At 41.4% G+C, this 20,101-nt stretch overlaps 1 protein-coding gene across 1 annotated transcript; it reads right to left on the bottom strand.

The window, feature by feature from the left end:
- Positions 1-790: 790 nt before the first annotated feature.
- syt5b (synaptotagmin Vb) lies at positions 791-14,398 on the bottom strand. Its single transcript, XM_021565264.3, has 9 exons — positions 14,246-14,398; positions 10,377-10,571; positions 9,122-9,300; positions 8,892-8,990; positions 3,185-3,352; positions 2,450-2,617; positions 2,171-2,288; positions 1,809-1,942; positions 791-1,702 (listed from the first exon to the last, which is right to left on the bottom strand). Exons 2-9 carry the CDS (start codon positions 10,564-10,566, stop codon positions 1,493-1,495), a joined length of 1,266 nt encoding a protein of 421 aa, XP_021420939.1. The 5' UTR covers positions 10,567-10,571; positions 14,246-14,398; the 3' UTR covers positions 791-1,492.
- Positions 14,399-20,101: the final 5,703 nt, after the last annotated feature.

Below are 20,101 nucleotides of genomic sequence, written 5' to 3'. Positions count from 1 at the left end.
TTGTGTAACTGCAGCATTTTCCATAGTGGAGAGCAGATGCATGAGACGAAACCTAACACTTTTTTGAAATGATTATTTATTTTGTGTAGTTGAAGTCACTGAACAAAATCATTTCTAGGCAAAATAGGGAGCATTATTTAGCACATTGACATAGCATCTCACACTGAATTTTACTTGTTTACTAACATAAATATACTGCATCGATTTTACTGATTTTACTGAGTTACAGTTCATATAAGGAAATTACTAATTTTCAAATAAATTTATTAGGCCCTAATCTATGGATTTCACATGACTGGGCAGAGGCTCGCCTACTTGGGAGCCAGGCCCAGCCAATCAGAATGAGGCTTTCCCCACAAAATGACTTAATTACAGACATAAATACTCCTCAGTTTCATCAGCTGTCCGGGTGGCTGGTCCCAGACTATCATGCAGGTGAAGAAACCGGATGTGGAGGTGCTGGGCTGGCGTGGTTACACGTGGTCTGTTACAGTTGGACTTCTCTAAAACTAAATTCTCTAAAACTATGTTGGAGGCGGTTTATGGTAGAGAAATGAACATTAAATAATCTGATAACAGCTCTGGTGGACATGTGTAACAAAACTGTACATTTTAGAGTGGTCGTTTATTGTCCACAGCACAAGGTACACCTGTGTAATGATCATGCTGTTTAATCAGTTTATTGATATGCCACACCTGTCAGGTGGATGGATTATCTTGGCAAAGGAGAAGTGCTCACTAACAGGGATGTAAACACATTTGCGCAAAATATTTGAGAGAAATGCATATGGAACATTTCTGGGATCTTTTATTTCAGCATATGAAACATGGGACCAACATTTTCCATGTTGTGTTTATATTTGGGTTCAGTATAGTTGAAGTATCTTACGACCAACAAGCAAAACATAATGCAATCTTAATTCTAACTATAACCACTGCCACTAATTATGTTTTTAATGTAGGCCTACATGACAGTTCACAAAATCAGAAGTAGTATATGTGTGCGGAACGGAAGGTTGTCAATGAGTCAAAAAACAATTGAATTCCTTCATCTGATTGTCTGTAGCCTATAAGGCCATATAACAAGGGTGCATATTTGACATATTTGTTTATAATATTGATTTTTTTACATCTAGGCCTACATTTAGAAACCAACAGAGGGGTGTTTTATAAAACAAAATAACATAGTATGGGCTATAATCAGTCCTGAACATTCAGACAAATCAAATGCAGGTAATTTTAAAAACATCCAATGGCGTCAGAGACACAAACACATGAACGCTCATGCTGCAATGCGTGCACATGCACACACGTACAAACATACGCGTACAAACACACACCCACTTAACAAAAAAAAGTACGCCAAAAAGAGATGACAGAAAAACAGACAGAGGCAAACATACAAAGAGGTCTTAATAACACTGAAAGACATATCAAAATGTTTTGCTTTCCTCGTGGATAACATTAATGATCCAAGGATGTTGAGGGATCATTAACGAGGTGGGACCTTCAGAGCTGCATCCACCTCCTCCTCTGGGCAGAGGACATGCCATTGGGCAACTGGACGTCTGGGATTGGCCAACATTTCGGACCAATGTTTGAGACCAACTCCTGTGGCACCGTAACCCATGAAGGTCTTCCCGATTGCATCGTTGCTCCCAAGCTTGTCGTAGTCATACACTGTTATGACGACCTGCACTTTCTGAATAAGAAACACAGAAGATACATTGAAACACTTACTATACTTCCAGACTACTGACCGGGTACTCTGCAACTACATATGGATTGATAAGGCAAAGATGCAATACCTGAATCTGCTCGAAGGGAATCTCAAAGCTGAAGCTCTCATTGAAGTAAGGGTTGAGTGTGTTCTTCTTGACAGTTGTCTTCTTCTTCTTGATTCGTTTCCCATTGTGCTGCAGAACAATCTTCACAAATGGATCTGAGGGAAGGGGGGATGAGAAGGGAGCAAGCCAATTTGACAATGTTTTTTGGTAGACTTTGATCAGACAAAGCTGCAGTAGACTCACGAGGGCCGATTTTTTACACATATGTCATTGGATGAATCTGCAATTGTGTGAACTGAAAACGTTGCTGATACATTTGCGAGGCCACACAACCTTAGAGGGAATGAGAGAAGACCACTATTTGTTGAGAGATTTAAAATCACCTGATAAGCCACCAACATCCATCTTCTTTAGGTTCTTGGCCTCCATGATGTTGATAGTGAGTTTGCCAGCAGTAGGTACGTAGCGCAAGGAGATGCAGACATCACCCAGTTTCTCTGCCTTACAGGTGCACACCGGAACAACATGGTGTTAAACCACCAGCCAGAATCGGATCAAATAAGGAGGAATCTATTACATTAGGTTGTGATCTATCCATCATGCAAATGTGAGGGTGACTGGATGGATGACCAACGGGTTAGTAATACCACATTACATCATACCTCTTCTTTTTCACTGTTCTCCAGGTCCCTCCAACATTGCATTGGTTGTCCCAGATCCACACTGTTCATGGGGATCTTTATCTCCCCAATCACATCATGCTTGGAGAAACGGTCAAAGTCGAAGACCTGCAACACCAGGATCTTCCCTCCCAACTCCGTGTACGGGATCTTGGAGGAAAGGCAGGGGCATTAGTCACAAGTGCATGTCTGGCCAACTGATGCTCCTCGATAGAGAGAGATTTATTAAAAAACAGCATTGGTTAGTGCAGTTCTTAATAGGTATATCAATGTTCGGCGGTTTTCCGGAATTGATCAAAAACAGTTCAATGTAAAATAATAATTATACAATTAAACTTAACATGCCAACATATGAATACATATAACTAATATATAACTAATATATAATATATAACATATAACTAACTAACAATTCCAGACAAACAAATGAAAACATGCATTGACAGGAGACAAGTAAAAATGCATTCTTAATTCTGCATTTTTAAAGTTGTTCGGGGATACCTTGACGGACGGCAATCAGAGTACGAGAGACAAACTACGAAGGGGAGCACGGACATGGGCTCGACTTCTGCCCACGTGAACTCAGAGACCAACAAGTGATACATCATCAACAACCTGGAACACCAACCACAAGCTGCTACAGAGACAGAAAACAAACAAACAGACCCAGACATGAGACAAACAAACAAAACCACAAGGCCAAGACACCACGTAAACCTTGAAGATGAAGGTCTCGTTGAAAACCGGGCACAGGTTCTTGCGCTGGACCTTAGTTTCATGCTTCTTCTTTTTGTCTGGGAGCAGGTAGACTTTTACATAGGGATCTGAGGTACCCCCCATATCCATGGCAGCTAGATCCTGAGCCTGGAGGATACCCACTATAAGCTTTGGAGAGAGAAGACCAAGAGGATGAGTCAGGATGGTCAGGTGAAGATTAAATCGCCCAGAGGTTCAAGACATTTCTCCCAGAAAGTCTCAATTTCAGACATGGTTGATATTAAAACCTTATTGAACATATATAAAGTAACAGTCAAAAGTTTGGACACACCTACTCATTCCAGGGTTTTTCTTTATTTTTACTATTTTCTACATTGTAGAATAATAGTGAAGACATCAAAACTTTGAAATAACCTATGGAATCATGTAGTAACCAAAAAAAGTGTTAAACAAATCTAAATATATTTTATATTTGAGATTCTTCACATGTGGAGATCATCCGTTCACCAACTCTGCGTCTCACAAAGACACGGCGGTTGGAACTAAAAATATCACATTTAGACCCAAAGGACAGATTTCCACTGGTCTAATGTCCATTGCTCGTGTTTCTTGGCCCAAGCAAATATCTTATTCTTATTGATATCCTTTAGTAGTGGTTTCTTTGCAGCAATTCGACCATGAAGGCCTGATTCACGCAGTCTCCTCTGAACAGTTGATGGTGAGACGTGTCTGTTACTTGAACTCGGTGAAACATTTATTTGGGCTTCAATTTCTGAGGCCGGTAACTCTAATGAACTTATCCTCTGCAGAAGAGGTAACTCTGTGCCACGACTTCCGCTGAAGTCGGTCCCTCTCCTAGTTCGGGCAGCGTTTGGCGGTCAACGTCATTTTCCATTGGTTTTGTCTCGTCTTCCCTCACACCTGGTTTCAATTCCATCAATTACATGTTGTGTATTTAACCCTCTGTTCCCCCCATGTCCTTGTCCGGAATTGTTTCTTGTAGCGCTTGTGTACGCTATACTGGTGGATACCGGGTTTTGTTTGACCCACTCATTTATTGGTCTGTTTACGGTGGTTTTAATGTTTATTAAACGACACCGTTGTAAATCAGTTTTCGCTCTCCTGCGCCTGACTTCTCAGCCGCCAGTACGCACACCGTTACACTCTGGGTCTTCCTTTCCTCATGGGTCCTCATGAGAGCCAGTTTCATCATAGTGCTTGATAGTTTTCGCGACTGCACTTAAAGAAACGTTCAAAGTTCTTGACATTTTCCGCATTGACTGACCTTCATGTCTTAAAGTAATGATGGACTGTCATTTCTCTTTGCTTATTTGACATGTTCTTGCCATAATATGGATTTGGTATTTTACCAAATAGGGCTAGCTTCTGTACACCACCCCCACCTTGTCACAACACAACTGATTGGCTCAAACACATTAAGAAGGAATGAAATTCCACATATTAACTTTAAACAAGGTACACCTGTTAATTGAAATGCATTCCATGTGACTACCTCATGAAGCTGTCTTCAAGGCAAAGAATCTCAAATGTAAAATATATTTTTATTTGTTTAACACTTTTTTGGTTACTACATGATTCCATATGTGTGAGAGACGCAGAGTTGGTGAACGAATGATCTCCACATGTGTGGTTCCCACCGTGAAGCATGGAGGAGGAGGAGGAGGAGGTGTGATGGTGCTTTGCTGGTGACACTGTCTGTGATTTATATAGAATTCAAGGCACACTTAACCAGCATGGCTACCACAGCATTCTGCAGCGATACGCCATCCCATCTGGTTTGCGCTTAGTGGGACTAGTATTTCTTTTTCAATAGGAAAATGACCCAAAACACACCTCCAGACTGTGTAAGGGCTATTTGACCAAGTAGGAGGGTGATGGAGTGCGGCATCAGATGACCAGGCCTCCACAATCACCTGACCTCAACCCAATTGAGATGGTTTGGGAGGAGTTGGACCGCAGAGTGAAGGAAAAGCAGCCAACAAGTGCTCAGCATATGTGGGAACTCCTTCAAGACTGTTGGAAAAGCAATCCTCATGAAGCTGGTCGAGAGAATGCTAAGAGTGTGAACTAAGAGTGTGAAGTGTGGCTATTTTGAAGAATCTCAAATATAAAATATATTTTGATTTGTTTAACACTTTTTAGGTTATTACATGATTCCGTATGTTATTTCGTAGTTTTAATGTCTTCACTATTATTCTACAATGTAAAAATAAAGAAAAACCCTGGAATCAGTAGGTGTGACCAAACTTTTGAGTGGTACTGTATATATAATCAGGGTTGGGTGGGTTACTTTCTAAATGTAATCCTTTACAGTTACTAGTTACCTGTCAAAAATTGTAATCAGTAACGTAACTTTTGGATTACCCAAAGTCAGTGACGTAATCTGAGTACCTTCCGTTCCTTTTAGATTACTTTCCCCTTAAGAGGCATTAGAAGAAGACAAAAATGTATGTTACCAATTGATCTATTGCAGGATAAATCAATGTTAAAGTTTACATAGCTGGCCATAAATGGATGTTCAATTCTTATTTATGGGTTGGTTATGTCGGCTTCTTTTAACCCATCGCTTTCTACTACATGTAATAATACGACAAAATGATATCTGTACATTAAAAACCAAAGTCTATCAGAATTCCAGTCATTCCAATATACATTATACCCCTTGATCTTCAAGAATAGGACTTATGGAAGTATAGGTTAGCCAAATTATGTTACCGGAGCATGACCCTAAAACTAAGGATTTATTAGCCAGCCCTACTCTGTTGTTTATGATTTTGTTGTCATGGAGGACAGATTGGGCTCATTGATTCAAGTTGAAAATGAAATGCTGCGCTCATGGAATGGCATGCTATTTACATGTGAAGAATGAATGCCACATGCTACATTTTCTATAGGTCTATTGTTTATCTTTTTGTTGATGACATTTTGATATCTTGATAATATGCAACTGTTTAAAGGGCAAATCCACAGATGAAACAATACTGTCGCCCCGCCTCTGTTTTGGTAAAAAGCTGAGGGATGGGCCTGGAGAAATGTAACCACTCTCAGATTAATAGACAGGGCTCTGGATGCAAGGACGGACCATCCATGATATGAAAAGGATTGTTTTAACCATGTTATGAGGCTACACAGTGTTTGTTTACATTTACAATGTTTACAAACATTGGAATAAAACAAGTTCATATTTTGGGTTCTCATGGAGTGTGACAGCTAAACTAAGCTCATGAGGCATTTATAAGTTATATTCTTCAAGAATCAATGGATATATATATATATATACATATATATTTAATTTATAAGTCCAAAAATGGCTGTAGCAAATACAGATTGCCCATTTAAGTCTATCAGAAGTGTGAGCATGTGTCCATTAGGCCTATGGATGATTATTTTTTATCAGTATATATTCCATTGAGCAATAAAAGCATCACTTTTATTCCATAGGCTTGATTCGCACTATGCAGCTGTTGCAAGGGCACATTTTTCACTGGCTGTCCACTGGTTTCAAAAACAATGATTGATAGGCAGCTTAAACTTCTTGAATTCAACCATTATTGGGTTCAAATACACATTTAGATTTGTGAACAGCAAGGCGAAACAACATTTAATTTGCACCTTTTTTCAATGCTGATTTGAATGTCATTGAGAAAACGGAGAAGTGTCAAAGATTTCTTTTCCGCAAACATCCTTTCTGAATTTTAAAGTACTCCTCTAAGTAATCATCTAGTTTTTCAAAAGTATCTGTAATCTGATTACAATTTTTTGTCTGGTAACGTAACGGAGTAGTTACCGTTTTTTGTAATCCCTTAAATTGTAATCCCCACCCCCCTCCTCCATGTGTTCTGTACACTGCTGCTACTCGCTGTTTATTATCTATGTATAGTCACTTCACCCCTACCTACATGTACAAATTATCCCAACTAACCTGTACCCCCGCACACTGACTCGGTACCGGTACCCCCTGTATATAGCCTCGTTATTGTTATTTTACTGTGTTACTTTGTATTTTTTTTTACTTTAGTTTATTTGGTAAATATTTTCTTAACAGTTCTTGAACTACAATGTTGGTTAAGGGCTTGTAAGTAAACATTTCACAGTAAGGTTTATACTTGTATTTGACGCATGTGACAAATAAAGTTTGATTTGATGTAAAAGATTACATGTAATCCGTTACTCCCCAACCCTGTATATAATATACACACAGGACATGGCCAAAGGTATGAGGTCACCTGCTCATTGAACATCTCATTCCAAAATTATGGGCATTAATATGGAGTCCTTTGCTGCAATAACAGCCTCCACTCTTCTGGGAAGGCTTTCCGCTTTGGATCATTGCTGCAGGGACTTGCTTCCATTCAGCCACGAGAGCATTAGTGAGGTCGGGCACTGTTGTTGGGCGATTAGGCATGGCTCGCAGTCGCCGTTCCAATTCATCCAAAAGGTGTTTGATGGGGTTGAGGTCAGGGCTCTGCAGGCCAGTCAAGTTCTTCCACATCGATCTTGACAAACCATTTCTGTATGGTCCTCGCTTTGTGCACGGGGGCATTGTCATGCTGAAACAGGAAAAGGCCTTCCCCAAACTGTTGCCACAAAGTTTTAAGCACAGAATTGTCTAGAATGTCATTGTATGCTGTAGCGTTAAGATTTCCCTTCACTAGAACTAAGGGGCCTAGCCTGAACCGTGAAAAGCTGATGAAGCGTGATTGATCACTCCAGAGAACACGTTTCCACTGCTCCAGAGTCCAATAGCGGTGAGCTTTACACCACTCCAGCCAACGTTTGGCATTGTGCATGGTGATCTTTTGCAGCTGATCGGCCATGGAAACCCATTTCATGAAGCCCCTGACAACAGTTATTGTGCTGACGTTGCTTCCAGAGGCCGTTTGGAACTCGGTAGTGAGTGTTGCAACCGAGAACAGACAATTTTTACGAGCTCGTGCATCAGCACTTGTCGGGTCCCATTCTGTGAGCTTGTGCGGCCTACCACTTCGTGGCTGTGCCGTTGTTGCTCCTAGACATTTCCACTTCACAATAACAGCACTTACAGTTGATCGGGGCAGCTCTAGCAGGGCAGAAATTTGACGAACTGACTTGTTGGAAAGGTGGCATCATATGACAGTACCACGTTGAAAGTCACTGAGCTCTTCAGTAAGGCCATTCTACAGCCAGTGTTTGTCTATGGAGATTGCATGGCTGTGTGCTCGATTTTATACACGTGTCAGCAAGTGTATAGGCTGAAATAGTCGATTCCACTAATTTGAAGGGATGTCCACCTACTTAACTAATGTCACACACCAGTTAGGTTAGTATTTTGCTGTTTTACATCTTTGCTAAGTGTATGTACTGATTGTAAGTTGCTCTGGAGAATAGCATCTGCTTCAGTAAATAACAGAATTGGAACAAAAGTGCTGTGCTGTCATATATAAGGCACTGTGTTTTGCTCAGTCATGAGACATAGCAAGACTATCCAGGAATGGGAATTCCACAAAAAATGTAAGTAATTGTCTGAGGATGGTGCTGGACCATCTGAGGTAAAAAGAAAAGGGGACTGTTTGATGGAAAAAGCTTTAAATAGAGGTTCAAATCCAGGCCATGTGACATGATTGCGCAAAACGCAGGGCGCTAGTCATACAGTATTAGTACAGGGGCCTCTTTTATCGTACCATACAACAAGAGGACTTGGCACTACCTGGGCATCTGTGAAGTTGTAGTCCAAGGAGAACTCCAGTTTCCCCAGCTTCTCCTGCTCCTTCTCCTCTCCTTCCCCTTCTTTCTTATCCCCTTCTTCCTGAATAATAGAGCACAGACACATATTTTCTGTTTTTGTTTGATACTGCATGGCACTGTCTATGTTCCTCACGTCCATGGGAAATGTGTGTGTTTCATCTCTTCCCCATCTTTCCCCCGTATCCATCTCACCTTATCGCCACCCTCTCCTCCCCCTTCGTTGTCTGCCTTCCTCCGGCGGCCAGCCTTCCTCTCCCTCACTTTCTTTGTTTTTTTCTTTTTCCCAAAGCATTTTTTGAAGAGGCAGAAGGTGCAGCATCCTACCAACACCAGCACCACCACGACGATGGCCCCAACTGCCCACATAGGGACTACAGAAGAAAGAGGCAATACAATTTTACACCTAATGACGTACTGTCTATCTTAACATATGACAAACTATACCAAGATACTTGAAACGGGGAGGGAAGCATAAAATATACCGGGACAAGTTGGAAGTCTATTCTTTCACCTCTAACGCGCTCGATGTTGACTAGTGGATCCCGTCTGAATAAAGGACGAGGTTTGTTACTGACAGCGAAAAACACATCTTAAAGGAAAACATAATTGCTATAGACTTTGATGGGGTTGTAATGTCACAATGTACACAGGAGAAGGGAGGCTGTACCAATATACAGTTGCGGTCAAATATTTGTGGCACCGTTGCACGATTCACTATTTCTTCTCAAATAAGTTGAAATTTAAAAATAAAATTTAAAAAACGTTGGTGTATTTGTTTGATTTACATCTACACAGGAACAACATCAAAACTGACATATTGACTTTTCTCAACGAGGTAAAAAAAAAAAAAATGTCCTGGGCTAAATTATGAAAAATTCAAATTAATTTGATTGGAGGCAAGTCATTCTTGTTTACGGTGTAATTTATGTCACCTGTGGTAAGTTGTAGGTGCCTACAGGGTAACAATAGTCATTCAAGCAGTTTTGAAAGACTAAACAGAAATTTCTTCTCCATTGCACTCCATGATAAAGTGCAGAGGTGCCAATATATTTGTCCGCAACTGTAGGTATATTCAAAGTAAATGCACATGGAGAATGAAAATGTTATTACTTCTTTGAATCATTCCTGTGAGAAAAGAGGAATGATATTATAAAAGGAAGATGATGAAGAGACATTGTGGATTCCGTGTTCCATTCCATAGTTCTAACATCTGTCATGGCTTATATGTACGGTCCTATAGCTCTTATTCTATTTTTGTCACCAACTCTCACTCAGTCCCTCCACCCCAAACAATCCACGAGAGATTTAAATTGCCACATCAGGATCAGGACCCAAGCAGATTTCAACCTTCCACGATAGCTACAGAGATGACATAAAAGTTAGGAAAACAGCATCTGTGTAGTCCTCAGTCTTGTCCAATTCCATCTGCATGCCAGGAACTACTTACGTGGCAGATGGCCAATCTCATTCATGAACTTGTTCTTCATGTGGTCATAGTTGTGGTGGCCGGGGTGGTGTGCTGGAGGGACGTGGGCAGCTGGCTCCTCTACTTGCTCTGGCTCTTTTTCATGTTCAGGTTCTGGTTCTGCCGGTTCCGCAGCCCGACGGGTCCGGAACTGCACACTGGCCATCCTCATTCCAGCTGATAAATAGCAGGTACAGGGCAAGGAAGCATAGGGTTAATTGGCCCCAAACAAATTCTTGTTGACCAGGCCATGTTGACACACATAATGATGATTGATAGAATAAGATCATTCGTTGTCTCATGTGTTTATATGATCGTATGGATAGTTCTGAACATTCAGGTTTCTAGTTGCAGTGTGTGAATTCCAGTAGGCTAAACGTGTATGTTTTATCCAAAAGTGTGTGAGCGTCACCTCCTTCAGAGAGCACCGGACAATAAACCAGAAGCTCAATCAGGCTGACCTTAATCCCTCTTCCTCTCATCCCACCCCTCCCCATAACCCACCATGTCGCCCCCCCCCTCTCACTCCCCTTCACTCCCTCTCTCGCCATATCTATCTATCCCTCTATCTATCTATCCCTCTATCGCTCTCTCTCTCTGCTGACACTTAACTGGATTACTACACTATTAATCCAAAATCCCAGACCCCCGATGCTTAACTAAGAGGTGGTTTACCCCCCTCCCATTCCCCGCCCTCCCAAGCCACAGTCCCAGCATCTCCTACCCTCTCTCTCATAACTGGCACTGGTTTCAGGAGTAGTGGGTCTATATCTAGTAATTTCAGAAGATAATGTCCAATGGAATGTACTGTGAAGGGAAAGCTCAATCACCAGCTTAACATAACATTTCCTTGGCTTGTCCATCCTCCTTCCTTACAATTCTGCCTATTTCTAGACCATCTTTAAAATGCAATAGATGCATCTAGCGCTTCACCATGAATACATTTGAAAATGGAAATTTGAGGAAGATAAAAAAATATTAAGATTATACAGCTGTACAGCTAATGGTGATTGCTTCATGAAAGCACGCCTTCCTCCACCAAACTTTACAGTTGGCACTATGCATTAAGGCAGATAGCATTCTCCTGGCATCTGCCAAACCCAGATTCGTCCGTCGGATTGCACTTCGTCCGTCGGACTGCACTCGTTTCCATTGCTCCAAGGTCCAATGGCGGCGAGCTGTACACCTCTCTAGCCGACGCTTGGCATTGCGCATTGTGATCTAAGGCTTGTGTGCGGTTGCTTGGCCATGGAAACCCATTTCGTGAAGCTCCCGACGAACACTTCTGCTGACATTGCTTCCAGAAGCGGTTTGGAACTCAGTAGTGAGTGTTAGAAAATAAAATGTTATTTGTCACATGCGCCGAATACAACAGGTCTTACAGTGAAATGCTTACTTACAAGCCCTTAGCCAACAATGCAGTTTAAGAAAAACAAGTGTTAAGCAAAACATTTAAAATAAAAGTAACAAATAAAGCGAAATAAAGTAAAATAACAAAAGCGAGGCTATATACAGGGGGTACCGGTACAGTGTCAAATGTGCACTGGTTGGTCAAGGTAATTGAGGTAATATGTAGATGCAGGTTGAGTTAAAGTGACTATTCATAGATAATAAACAGAGAGTAGCAGCAGGGGGGGGCAATGCAAAAAGTCTGAGTAGCCATTTGATTAGCTGTCCAGGAGTCTTATGGCTGAGCAGTTGCCATACCAGTGATGCAACCAGTTCTCGATGGTGCAGATGTAGAACTTTTTGAGGAACTGAGGAGCCATGCCAAATCTATTCAGTCTCCTGAGGGGGAATAGGCTGTGTCATGCCCTCTTCACGACTGTCTTGGTGTGTTTGGACCATGATAGTTTGTTGGTGACACCTAGCAACTTGAAGCTCTCAACCTGCTCCACTACAGCCCGTCAATGAGAATGGGGGCGTGCTAGTCCACAATCATCTCCTTTGTCTTGATCACGCTGAGAGAGGTTGTTGTCCTGGCACCACACGGCCATGTCTCTAACCTCCACCCTATAGGCTATAGGTCTCATCGTTGTCGGTGATCAGTGTCATCGGCAAACTTAATAATGGTGTTGGAGTCGTGCCTGACCGTGCAGTCATGAGTGAACAGGGAGTACAGGAGGGGACTGAGCACGCATCCCTGAGGGCCCCCCATGTTGAGGATCAGCGTGGCGGATGTGTTGTTACCTGAAAAACTCCACGGTCCTTAACGATTACAAGCATACCCATAACATGATGCAGCCACCACTATGATTGAAAATATGGAGTGTTCAGTAATGTGCTGTAATGGATTTGCCACAAACATAACACGTTGTATTCAGGACAAAAATGTAATTGCTTTGCCACATTTTTTGCAGTATTACTTCAGCATTTTGTTGCAAACAGGATGCATATTTTGGAATATTTTTACTGTACAGGCCTTCTTTTCACTCTTTCAATTAAGTTAGTATTGTGGAGTAACTTGAATGTTGTTGATCCATCCTTAGTTTTTTCATATCACAGCCATTAAACTCTGTAACTGTTTTAAGGTCGCCAATGGACTCAAGTTGAAATCCCTGAGTGGTTGCCTTCCTTTCCTGTAACTGAGTTAGGAAGGAGGCCTGTATCTTTGCAGTGACTTGGCGTATTGATACACCATCTAAAGTGTAATGAATAACTTCACCATGCTTAAAACAATATTCAATGTCTGCTTTTTTTTTACCCACCCACTAATAGTTGCCTTTCTTTGAGAGGCATTTGAAACCTCCCTGGTCTTTGTGGTTGAATCGGTGTTTAAAATTCACTGAGGGACCTTACAGATAATTGTATGTATGGGGTACAGACATTAGGTAGTCATTCAAAAAATCATAATAGACACTATTATTTCACTCAGAGTGAGTCCATGCAACTTATTATATGAATTGTGAATCAAATATTTACTTCAGAAAGTATTTAGGCTTGCTCTAACAAAGGGGTTGAATACTTATTGACTCAAGACCTTTCAGATTTTCATTTGTAATTGATTTGTGAACATTTCTTAAAACCTAATTCCATTTACAAATTATGGGGTATTGTGTGTCGGCCAGTGACAAAATATCTCAATTTAATTATTTTTCAATTCAGGCTGTAACACAACAAAATGTGGAAAAAAGTCAAGGGGGTGTGAGTACTTCCTGAAGGCAATGTACCTCTTTATTTAGGTTGATGGTATGACGTTGAAACAATGACATTCATTCAAACAAAACATTTTACTATCTACATTGAAACAAGGTAAAAAATAAAATGTCTAATCAAATATGGAATTAATCTTCTTTTCAACCACCCCAATATATTATACACTGAGTGTACGAAACATTAGGAACACCTGCTCTGTCCATGACAGACTGACCAGATGAAGCCAGGTGAAAGCTATGATCCCTTATTGATGTCACTTGTTAAAATCACTTCAATCACTGTAGCTGAAGGGGCGGAGACAGGTTAAAGAAGGATTTTTAAGCCTTAAAATAAATATATATGTTTCTGCGTGGAATTTCCTACATCATTTTAAACAAATACATAGTTATGATTTTTATGTTGAAATTAGATTGATGAAACAACCTGTTAGTCATGTTAAGTCATTGTATTTAAGTTACATTTTTACCCAAATGTCAATGTTTACAACGCTGGTTGAAAAGAGATGAGAACAGTACTGATGACTTTTTACAAATCCATGTTGGTTCCACGTCACAAATGGCTATGAAACAACATTGATTCAATAAGTGTGTTCCCAGTGGGAAAAGCAATTCTCATCTATGCAACTGCTAACAATTCTTAGTGAGCTTCAAGAGATTTCAGATGATGATTATGAAATGAAATCGCATTGGGCTTACCTGTTAATATTTTCCCCTCTGTCTTTTATATCATCAATTTGTGTCAAAATGGCCCTTGGGAACCCTCACACACCCATCGTTCCTTCCTTCGTGAATATTCCAGTGACTATTATGCCTGTCAGCTTGCCCCCTGCCCCCATCCCCCCTCCCTTCTAAGCTAAAGCGCTGTCAAATCACTAAAGCAGCCCTTGACGTTAATCTCGCTCTCCCCCACCCTCCCTATAGGGGTATGTCAACAACACATCTGTTGCTCTATCTCTTGGTTTAAATTGAAATTCCATAAGAGCAACAGTCGTAGCCTTTTATTTAACTTCCCTCACTTTGTAGGGAGATCAAACTCATTGATCAGTCTGTGGTTCTCGACGTGAGAGTGGAAAAGTGCCTGTTCGATCATTAGATTGAAGTGGTGGTTTTGTTTATCCATCAAAGCTGAGATTGAAGTGCATCCCTCATCTCCCTCCACTAATCCTCAGGACATAGCTATCCTCTCAGTCAATCATCTATCTGGGGAGTACTTTCATTGAGAGTGGATAGTTCATCCATTTTAGAGTACAGAAAACACTCATTCAAAGGAATCTGACAATGAGTGAATATCGTAAAATAAGAAACCACACAAATGTTTATTTTCGCCCCCTCTGAATCTGGCATGTTGGAGCACCAATGTAAACAAATTGAAATGGGGAACATTCTAATTTAGGAGTTGGACTCAAAATGATTAATTCAATTTTTACGATCCATTAGATTTATATGATCATTAAAACAAATATTGTAAAAATGAATACATATTTCCAACTTCATCTGCTTCACTGTGGGCACTGGGAGAGATACTCATTCACCACCTAAGTCCCTCTCAGCTATTAATCTTAATAAACCCATGTCTTTGGTCATTATTTAAGCACATTCGTTTTTGGGGTCTTTGTTATGGGTGGGGTCCTACACCCGCAGAAGACCATTGCCTCCCTTTAGTAGTGACTGCATGGAAAATAACACATACAAATACTCCAATGGGTTTCTAATGTAGAGTGAGTCAGAGATCCTCATTTAGTAGAATTCACAGCGTTGAGATTGTCTGCAATGACAACAAGCTCAATCCAATGATGCTGTGACACACCACCCCAGACCATGACGGACCCTCCACCTCCAAAAAGATTCCCGCTCCAGAGTACAGGCCTCAGTGTAACGCTCATTCCTTTGACGGTAAACGTGAATCCGACCATCACCGCTGGTGAGACAAAACAGCGACTCGTCAGTGAAGAGCACTTTCTGCCAGTCCTGTCTGGTCCAGCGACGATGGGTTTGTGCCCATACAACAGGCCTGCAAGCCCTCAGTACATTCTCTCTCAGCCTATTGCGGACAGTCTGAGCACTGATGGAGGGATTGTGCGTCCCTGGTGTAACTCGGGCAGTTGTTGTTGCCACCCTGTACCTGTCCCGCAGGTGTAATGTTCGGATGTACTGATCCTGTGCAGGTGTTGTTACACGTGGTCTGCCACTGCGAGGACGATCAGCTGTCCGTCCTGTCTCCCTGTCTTAAGCATCTCACAGTATGGACATTGCAATTTATTGCCCTGGCCACATCTGCAGTCCTCATGCTTCCTTGCAGCATGCCTAAGGCACGTTGACGCAGATGAGCAGGGACCCTGGGCATCTTTATTTTGGTGCTATTCAGAGTCAGTAGAAAGTGTCCTAAGTTTTCATAACTGTGACCTTAATTGCCTACCATCTGTAAGCTGTTAGTGTCTTAACGACCGTTCCACAGGCGCATGTTCATTAATTGTTTATGGTTCATTGAACAAGCATGGGAAACAGTGTTTTAAACCCTTTACAATGAGGATCTGTGAAGTTATTTTGATTTTTACAAATTATCTTTGAAAGACAGGGTCCTGAAAATGGGACATTTCTTTTTTTGCTAAGTTTACTGAGGGAAATATGAGAGGTAAAGTGAGGTAAAGCAACAGTACACCCATCATAACTACTTTTAATGAAAACAAACAATCGGCAGTTTTATAACCGAAAATTTACAAATATTTGCGTAAAATACTGTGCCGAAAATACGACAGATGAGTTGCTCCCTCACAACAACGGACATACAGGGGGAACATAAACAGAGGTGCACAAGACAAGTACGGGGAGGGTCATTGCCACTTTCAAGACAACTCGGAAACTGACATTTCCGACTTAAACTCGTAGAAAAATGAGCTCAGTTCCCCACTTGGAAAATATCAGAATTGACCAATAGTAAGCTCTACGCAAAAAACATATGTACATTTTAACTCAAGCGTTGTCTTGAAAGCACCATATGGCTTTCATGACAATACGCAATGCAAGTGACACATTCTTACGTCATATTTCTGTGTTTACATCCCTGGTCTCTTGAATGGGTTTCAAGATGATTTCAAATTCATGAAAATGCGGTCATATAAGATATACACAATTATATTTCTGCCAGATGCATTTTATTAAGTTTTTGCCATTCAAAGCCTACAAAAGTTAAACTACAAGGCTACTTGCACTGTATTACACTGGCATACATCATTTATTTTATTTTATTGAACCTTTAGTTAACTAGGCAAGTCAGTTAAGAACAAATTCTTATATTAAGGCCTAAGAGGGTTTTATAAATAAGCATCAACCAGTGGGTCTTGCGACTGGCATACAGAGATGACCAGTTTACAGAAGAGTATAGAGTGCAGTGATGTGTCCTATAAGTAGCATTGGTGGCAAATCTGATGGCCGAATGGTAAAGAACATCTAGCCGCTCGAGATCACCCTTACCTGCCGATCTATAAAGTATGTCTCCGTCATCTAGCATGGGTAGGATGGTCATCTGAAACAGGGTTAGTTTGGCAGCTGGGGTGAAAGAGGGGCAATTACGATAGAGGAAACCAAGTCTAGATTTAACTTTAGCCTGCAGCTTTTATATATGCTGAGAGAAGGACAGTGTACCATCTAGCCATACTCCCAAGTACTTGTATGAGGTGACTACCTCAAGCTCTAAACCCTCAGAGGTAGTAATAACACCTGTGGGAAGAGTGGCATTCTTCTTACCAAACCACATTACCTTTGTTTTGGAGGTGTTCAGAACAAGGTTAAGGGCAGAGAAAGCTTGTTGGACACGAAGAAAGCTTTGTTGTAGAGCATTTAACACAAAATCCGGGGAGGGGCCAGCTGAGTACAAGACTGTATCATCTGCATATAAATGGATGAGAGCGCTTCCTACTGCCTGAGCTATGTTATTGATGTAAATTGAGAAGAGCGCGGGGCCTAGAATCGTGCCTTGGGGTACACCCATGGTGACAGGCAGTGGCTGAGACAGCAGATGTTCTGACATTATACACGGCACTCTTTGAAAGAGGTAGTTAGCAAACCAGGCCAAAGACCCCTCAGAGACACCAATACTCCTTACGCCGGCCCACAAGAATGGAATGGTCTACCGTATCAAAAGCTTTGGCCAAGTCAATAAAAATAGCAGAACAACATTGCTAAGAATCAAGGGCAATGGTGACATCATTGAGGACCTTTAAGGTTATAGTGGTAAAGGTAGAGATACTCTGAATTGATCGGCTATGAAAAGCAAACTGACATTTACTCGTGAGGTGCTGACCTGTTGCACCCTCGACAACCACTATGATTATTATTATTTGACCTTGCTGGTCATCTATGAACATTTGAACATCTTGGCCATGTTCTGTTATAATCTCCACCCGGCACAGCCAGAAGAGGACTGGCCACCACTCATAGCCTGATTCCTCTCTAGGTTTCTTCTTAGCCACTGTGCTTTTACACCTGCATTGCTTGCTGTTTGGGGTTTTAGGCTGGGTTTCTGTACAGCACTTTGTGACATCAGCTGATGTAAGAAGGGCTTTATAAATACATTTGATTGATTGATAGTGACACATCCATAACCTGAGCGGAAACCAGATTGCATACCAGAGAGAATATTATAGACATCAAGAAAGCAAGTCAGTTGATTATTGACAAGTTTTTCCAACAATTTTGATAAACAGGGCAAAATAGATATAGGCCTATAACAGATAGGATCAGCTTGATCTCCCCCTTTAAATAAAGGATGAACTATGGCTGCCTTCCAAGCAATGGGAACCTCCCCAGAGAGAAGAGACAGGCTTGGCGATTATAGGGGCAGCAACCTTAAGCCTTGTGTTGTCTAAAAGGTATGTTTAACAGCAGACAAAACCCCCCAAATTGTATATTTTTTAACTTGAAATTTGATGACTTTTCCTTTTTACCACCAGGGTACAAAGAATGTCTTAGGGCGATTTTTGACCCGGGAGTTATAAAATAATTTTATGCAATCACACACAATGAGAAATTGAGATTTTGTGCTACTGATTGAACTCAGACAAAACTAAAACTTTATTGTGTATGTGCAGCTACGTTTGGAAGATGCAAGTCTATACAGGGAAGCCGACCAGTGGAGTCCCGGAGAAGAACCAAGGGATGCGGGTTGTGATTGATGTGACAGATGGACTGAGGGGTCACAATGTCACGTGTGACAATTTCTTCACCTCTTATGAACTCAGCCAGCAGCTCCTGAAGAGGAAGATCATCATGGTTGGCACAGTTATAAAGAACAAGCCTGAGCTCCCCCCTGCACTCCTCGCAACAAGGGGGAGAGGCCTTCTCATCAAAGTTTGCCTTCACCCTCACTCTAGTTTCTTACCTCCCAAAGAGGAACAATAATCTGGTCCTCCTGAGAGCACTGCACAAAACGGCTGATGCTGAGTGATCATGACCATGAGGACAGGAAGCCAGCCATCATCCTGGATGATGACCACAACAAAGGAGGCGTGGATAACCTGGACAAGGTGATTGGAACTTACAGCTGCAGGAGGATGACTGCCCGCTGGCCCCTGGTCATCTTCCCTAACATCATTGAAGTGTTCACTTACAATGCCTTCGTGATATGGAACAAGATCAACCCTACCTGGATGCCTGATAGGCAGAACAAGAGGAGGGTGTTCCCGAAGCAGCTGGGAATGCAGCATGGTGCATTGTTCAGAAACATACAGTACTAGTTGTCATTGGGAAGGCAGAAAGCAATCACTTTTGCATGTGAAAACACAGATTCCTACGTCACTTTTGTTTTGGGACGCCTTCGCTGTCAGCCAGAACGGGTACCTGGCTCACGCCAGGATACAATCAACGCTAACTCGGTTCGCCCGGGGCATTAATAGAATCCCCTCACTGCCTATGCATTTGACGATTATAGGGGCAGCAACGTTTGACTTGTTTGTCCACCAGACCTTTCGCGCATTTGGGCAGAATTGTCTGGGAACGAGATTAATGCATGGGTGGAATTTAAGGTAATCTTCTTGTCAAAAATTGTGCAGAATAAATCAAATCAAATCAAATTTTATTTGTCACATACACATGGTTAGCAGATGTTAGTGCGAGTGTAGCGAAATGCTTGTGCTTCTAGTTCCGACAATGCAGTAATAACAAGTAATCTAACTAACAATTCCAAAACTACTGTCTTGTACACAGTGTAAGGGGATAAAGAATATGTACATAAGGATATATGAATGAGTGATGGTACAGAGCAGCATAGGCAAGATACAGTAGATGGTATCGAGTACAGTATGTACAAATGAGATGAGTATGTAAACAAAGTGGCATAGTATAGTATAAAGTGGCTAGTGATACATGTATTACATAAGGATACCGTCGATGATATAGAGTACAGTATATACGTATGCATATGAGATGAATAATGTAGGGTAAGTAACATTTATATAAGGTAGCATTGTTTAAAGTGGCTAGTGATATATTTACGCCATTTCCCATCAATTCCCATTATTAAAGTGGCTGGAGTTGAGTCAATGTCAGTGTGTTGGC

Source organism: Oncorhynchus mykiss, chromosome 16 (genome assembly GCF_057628025.1).
Source record: "Oncorhynchus mykiss isolate SJ-2025 chromosome 16, ASM5762802v1, whole genome shotgun sequence".
NCBI lineage: Eukaryota > Metazoa > Chordata > Actinopteri > Salmoniformes > Salmonidae > Oncorhynchus > Oncorhynchus mykiss.
This window is presented reverse-complemented; position numbering and strand designations above follow the sequence as displayed.

Excerpts from the sequence above, each read along its gene's own strand:
- syt5b (XM_021565264.3), bottom strand. The coding sequence starts at position 10,566 with ATGAGGATGGCCAGTGTGCAGTTCCGGACCCGTCGGGCTGCGGAACCG. Across the intron at positions 9,301-10,376 it reads TGAGATTGGCCATCTGCCAC|TCCCTATGTGGGCAGTTGGG; the intron begins GTAAGTAGTTCC and ends TTTCTTCTGTAG. Across the intron at positions 2,289-2,449 it reads AGAACAGTGAAAAAGAAGAG|GCAGAGAAACTGGGTGATGT; the intron begins GTATGATGTAAT and ends TGCACCTGTAAG.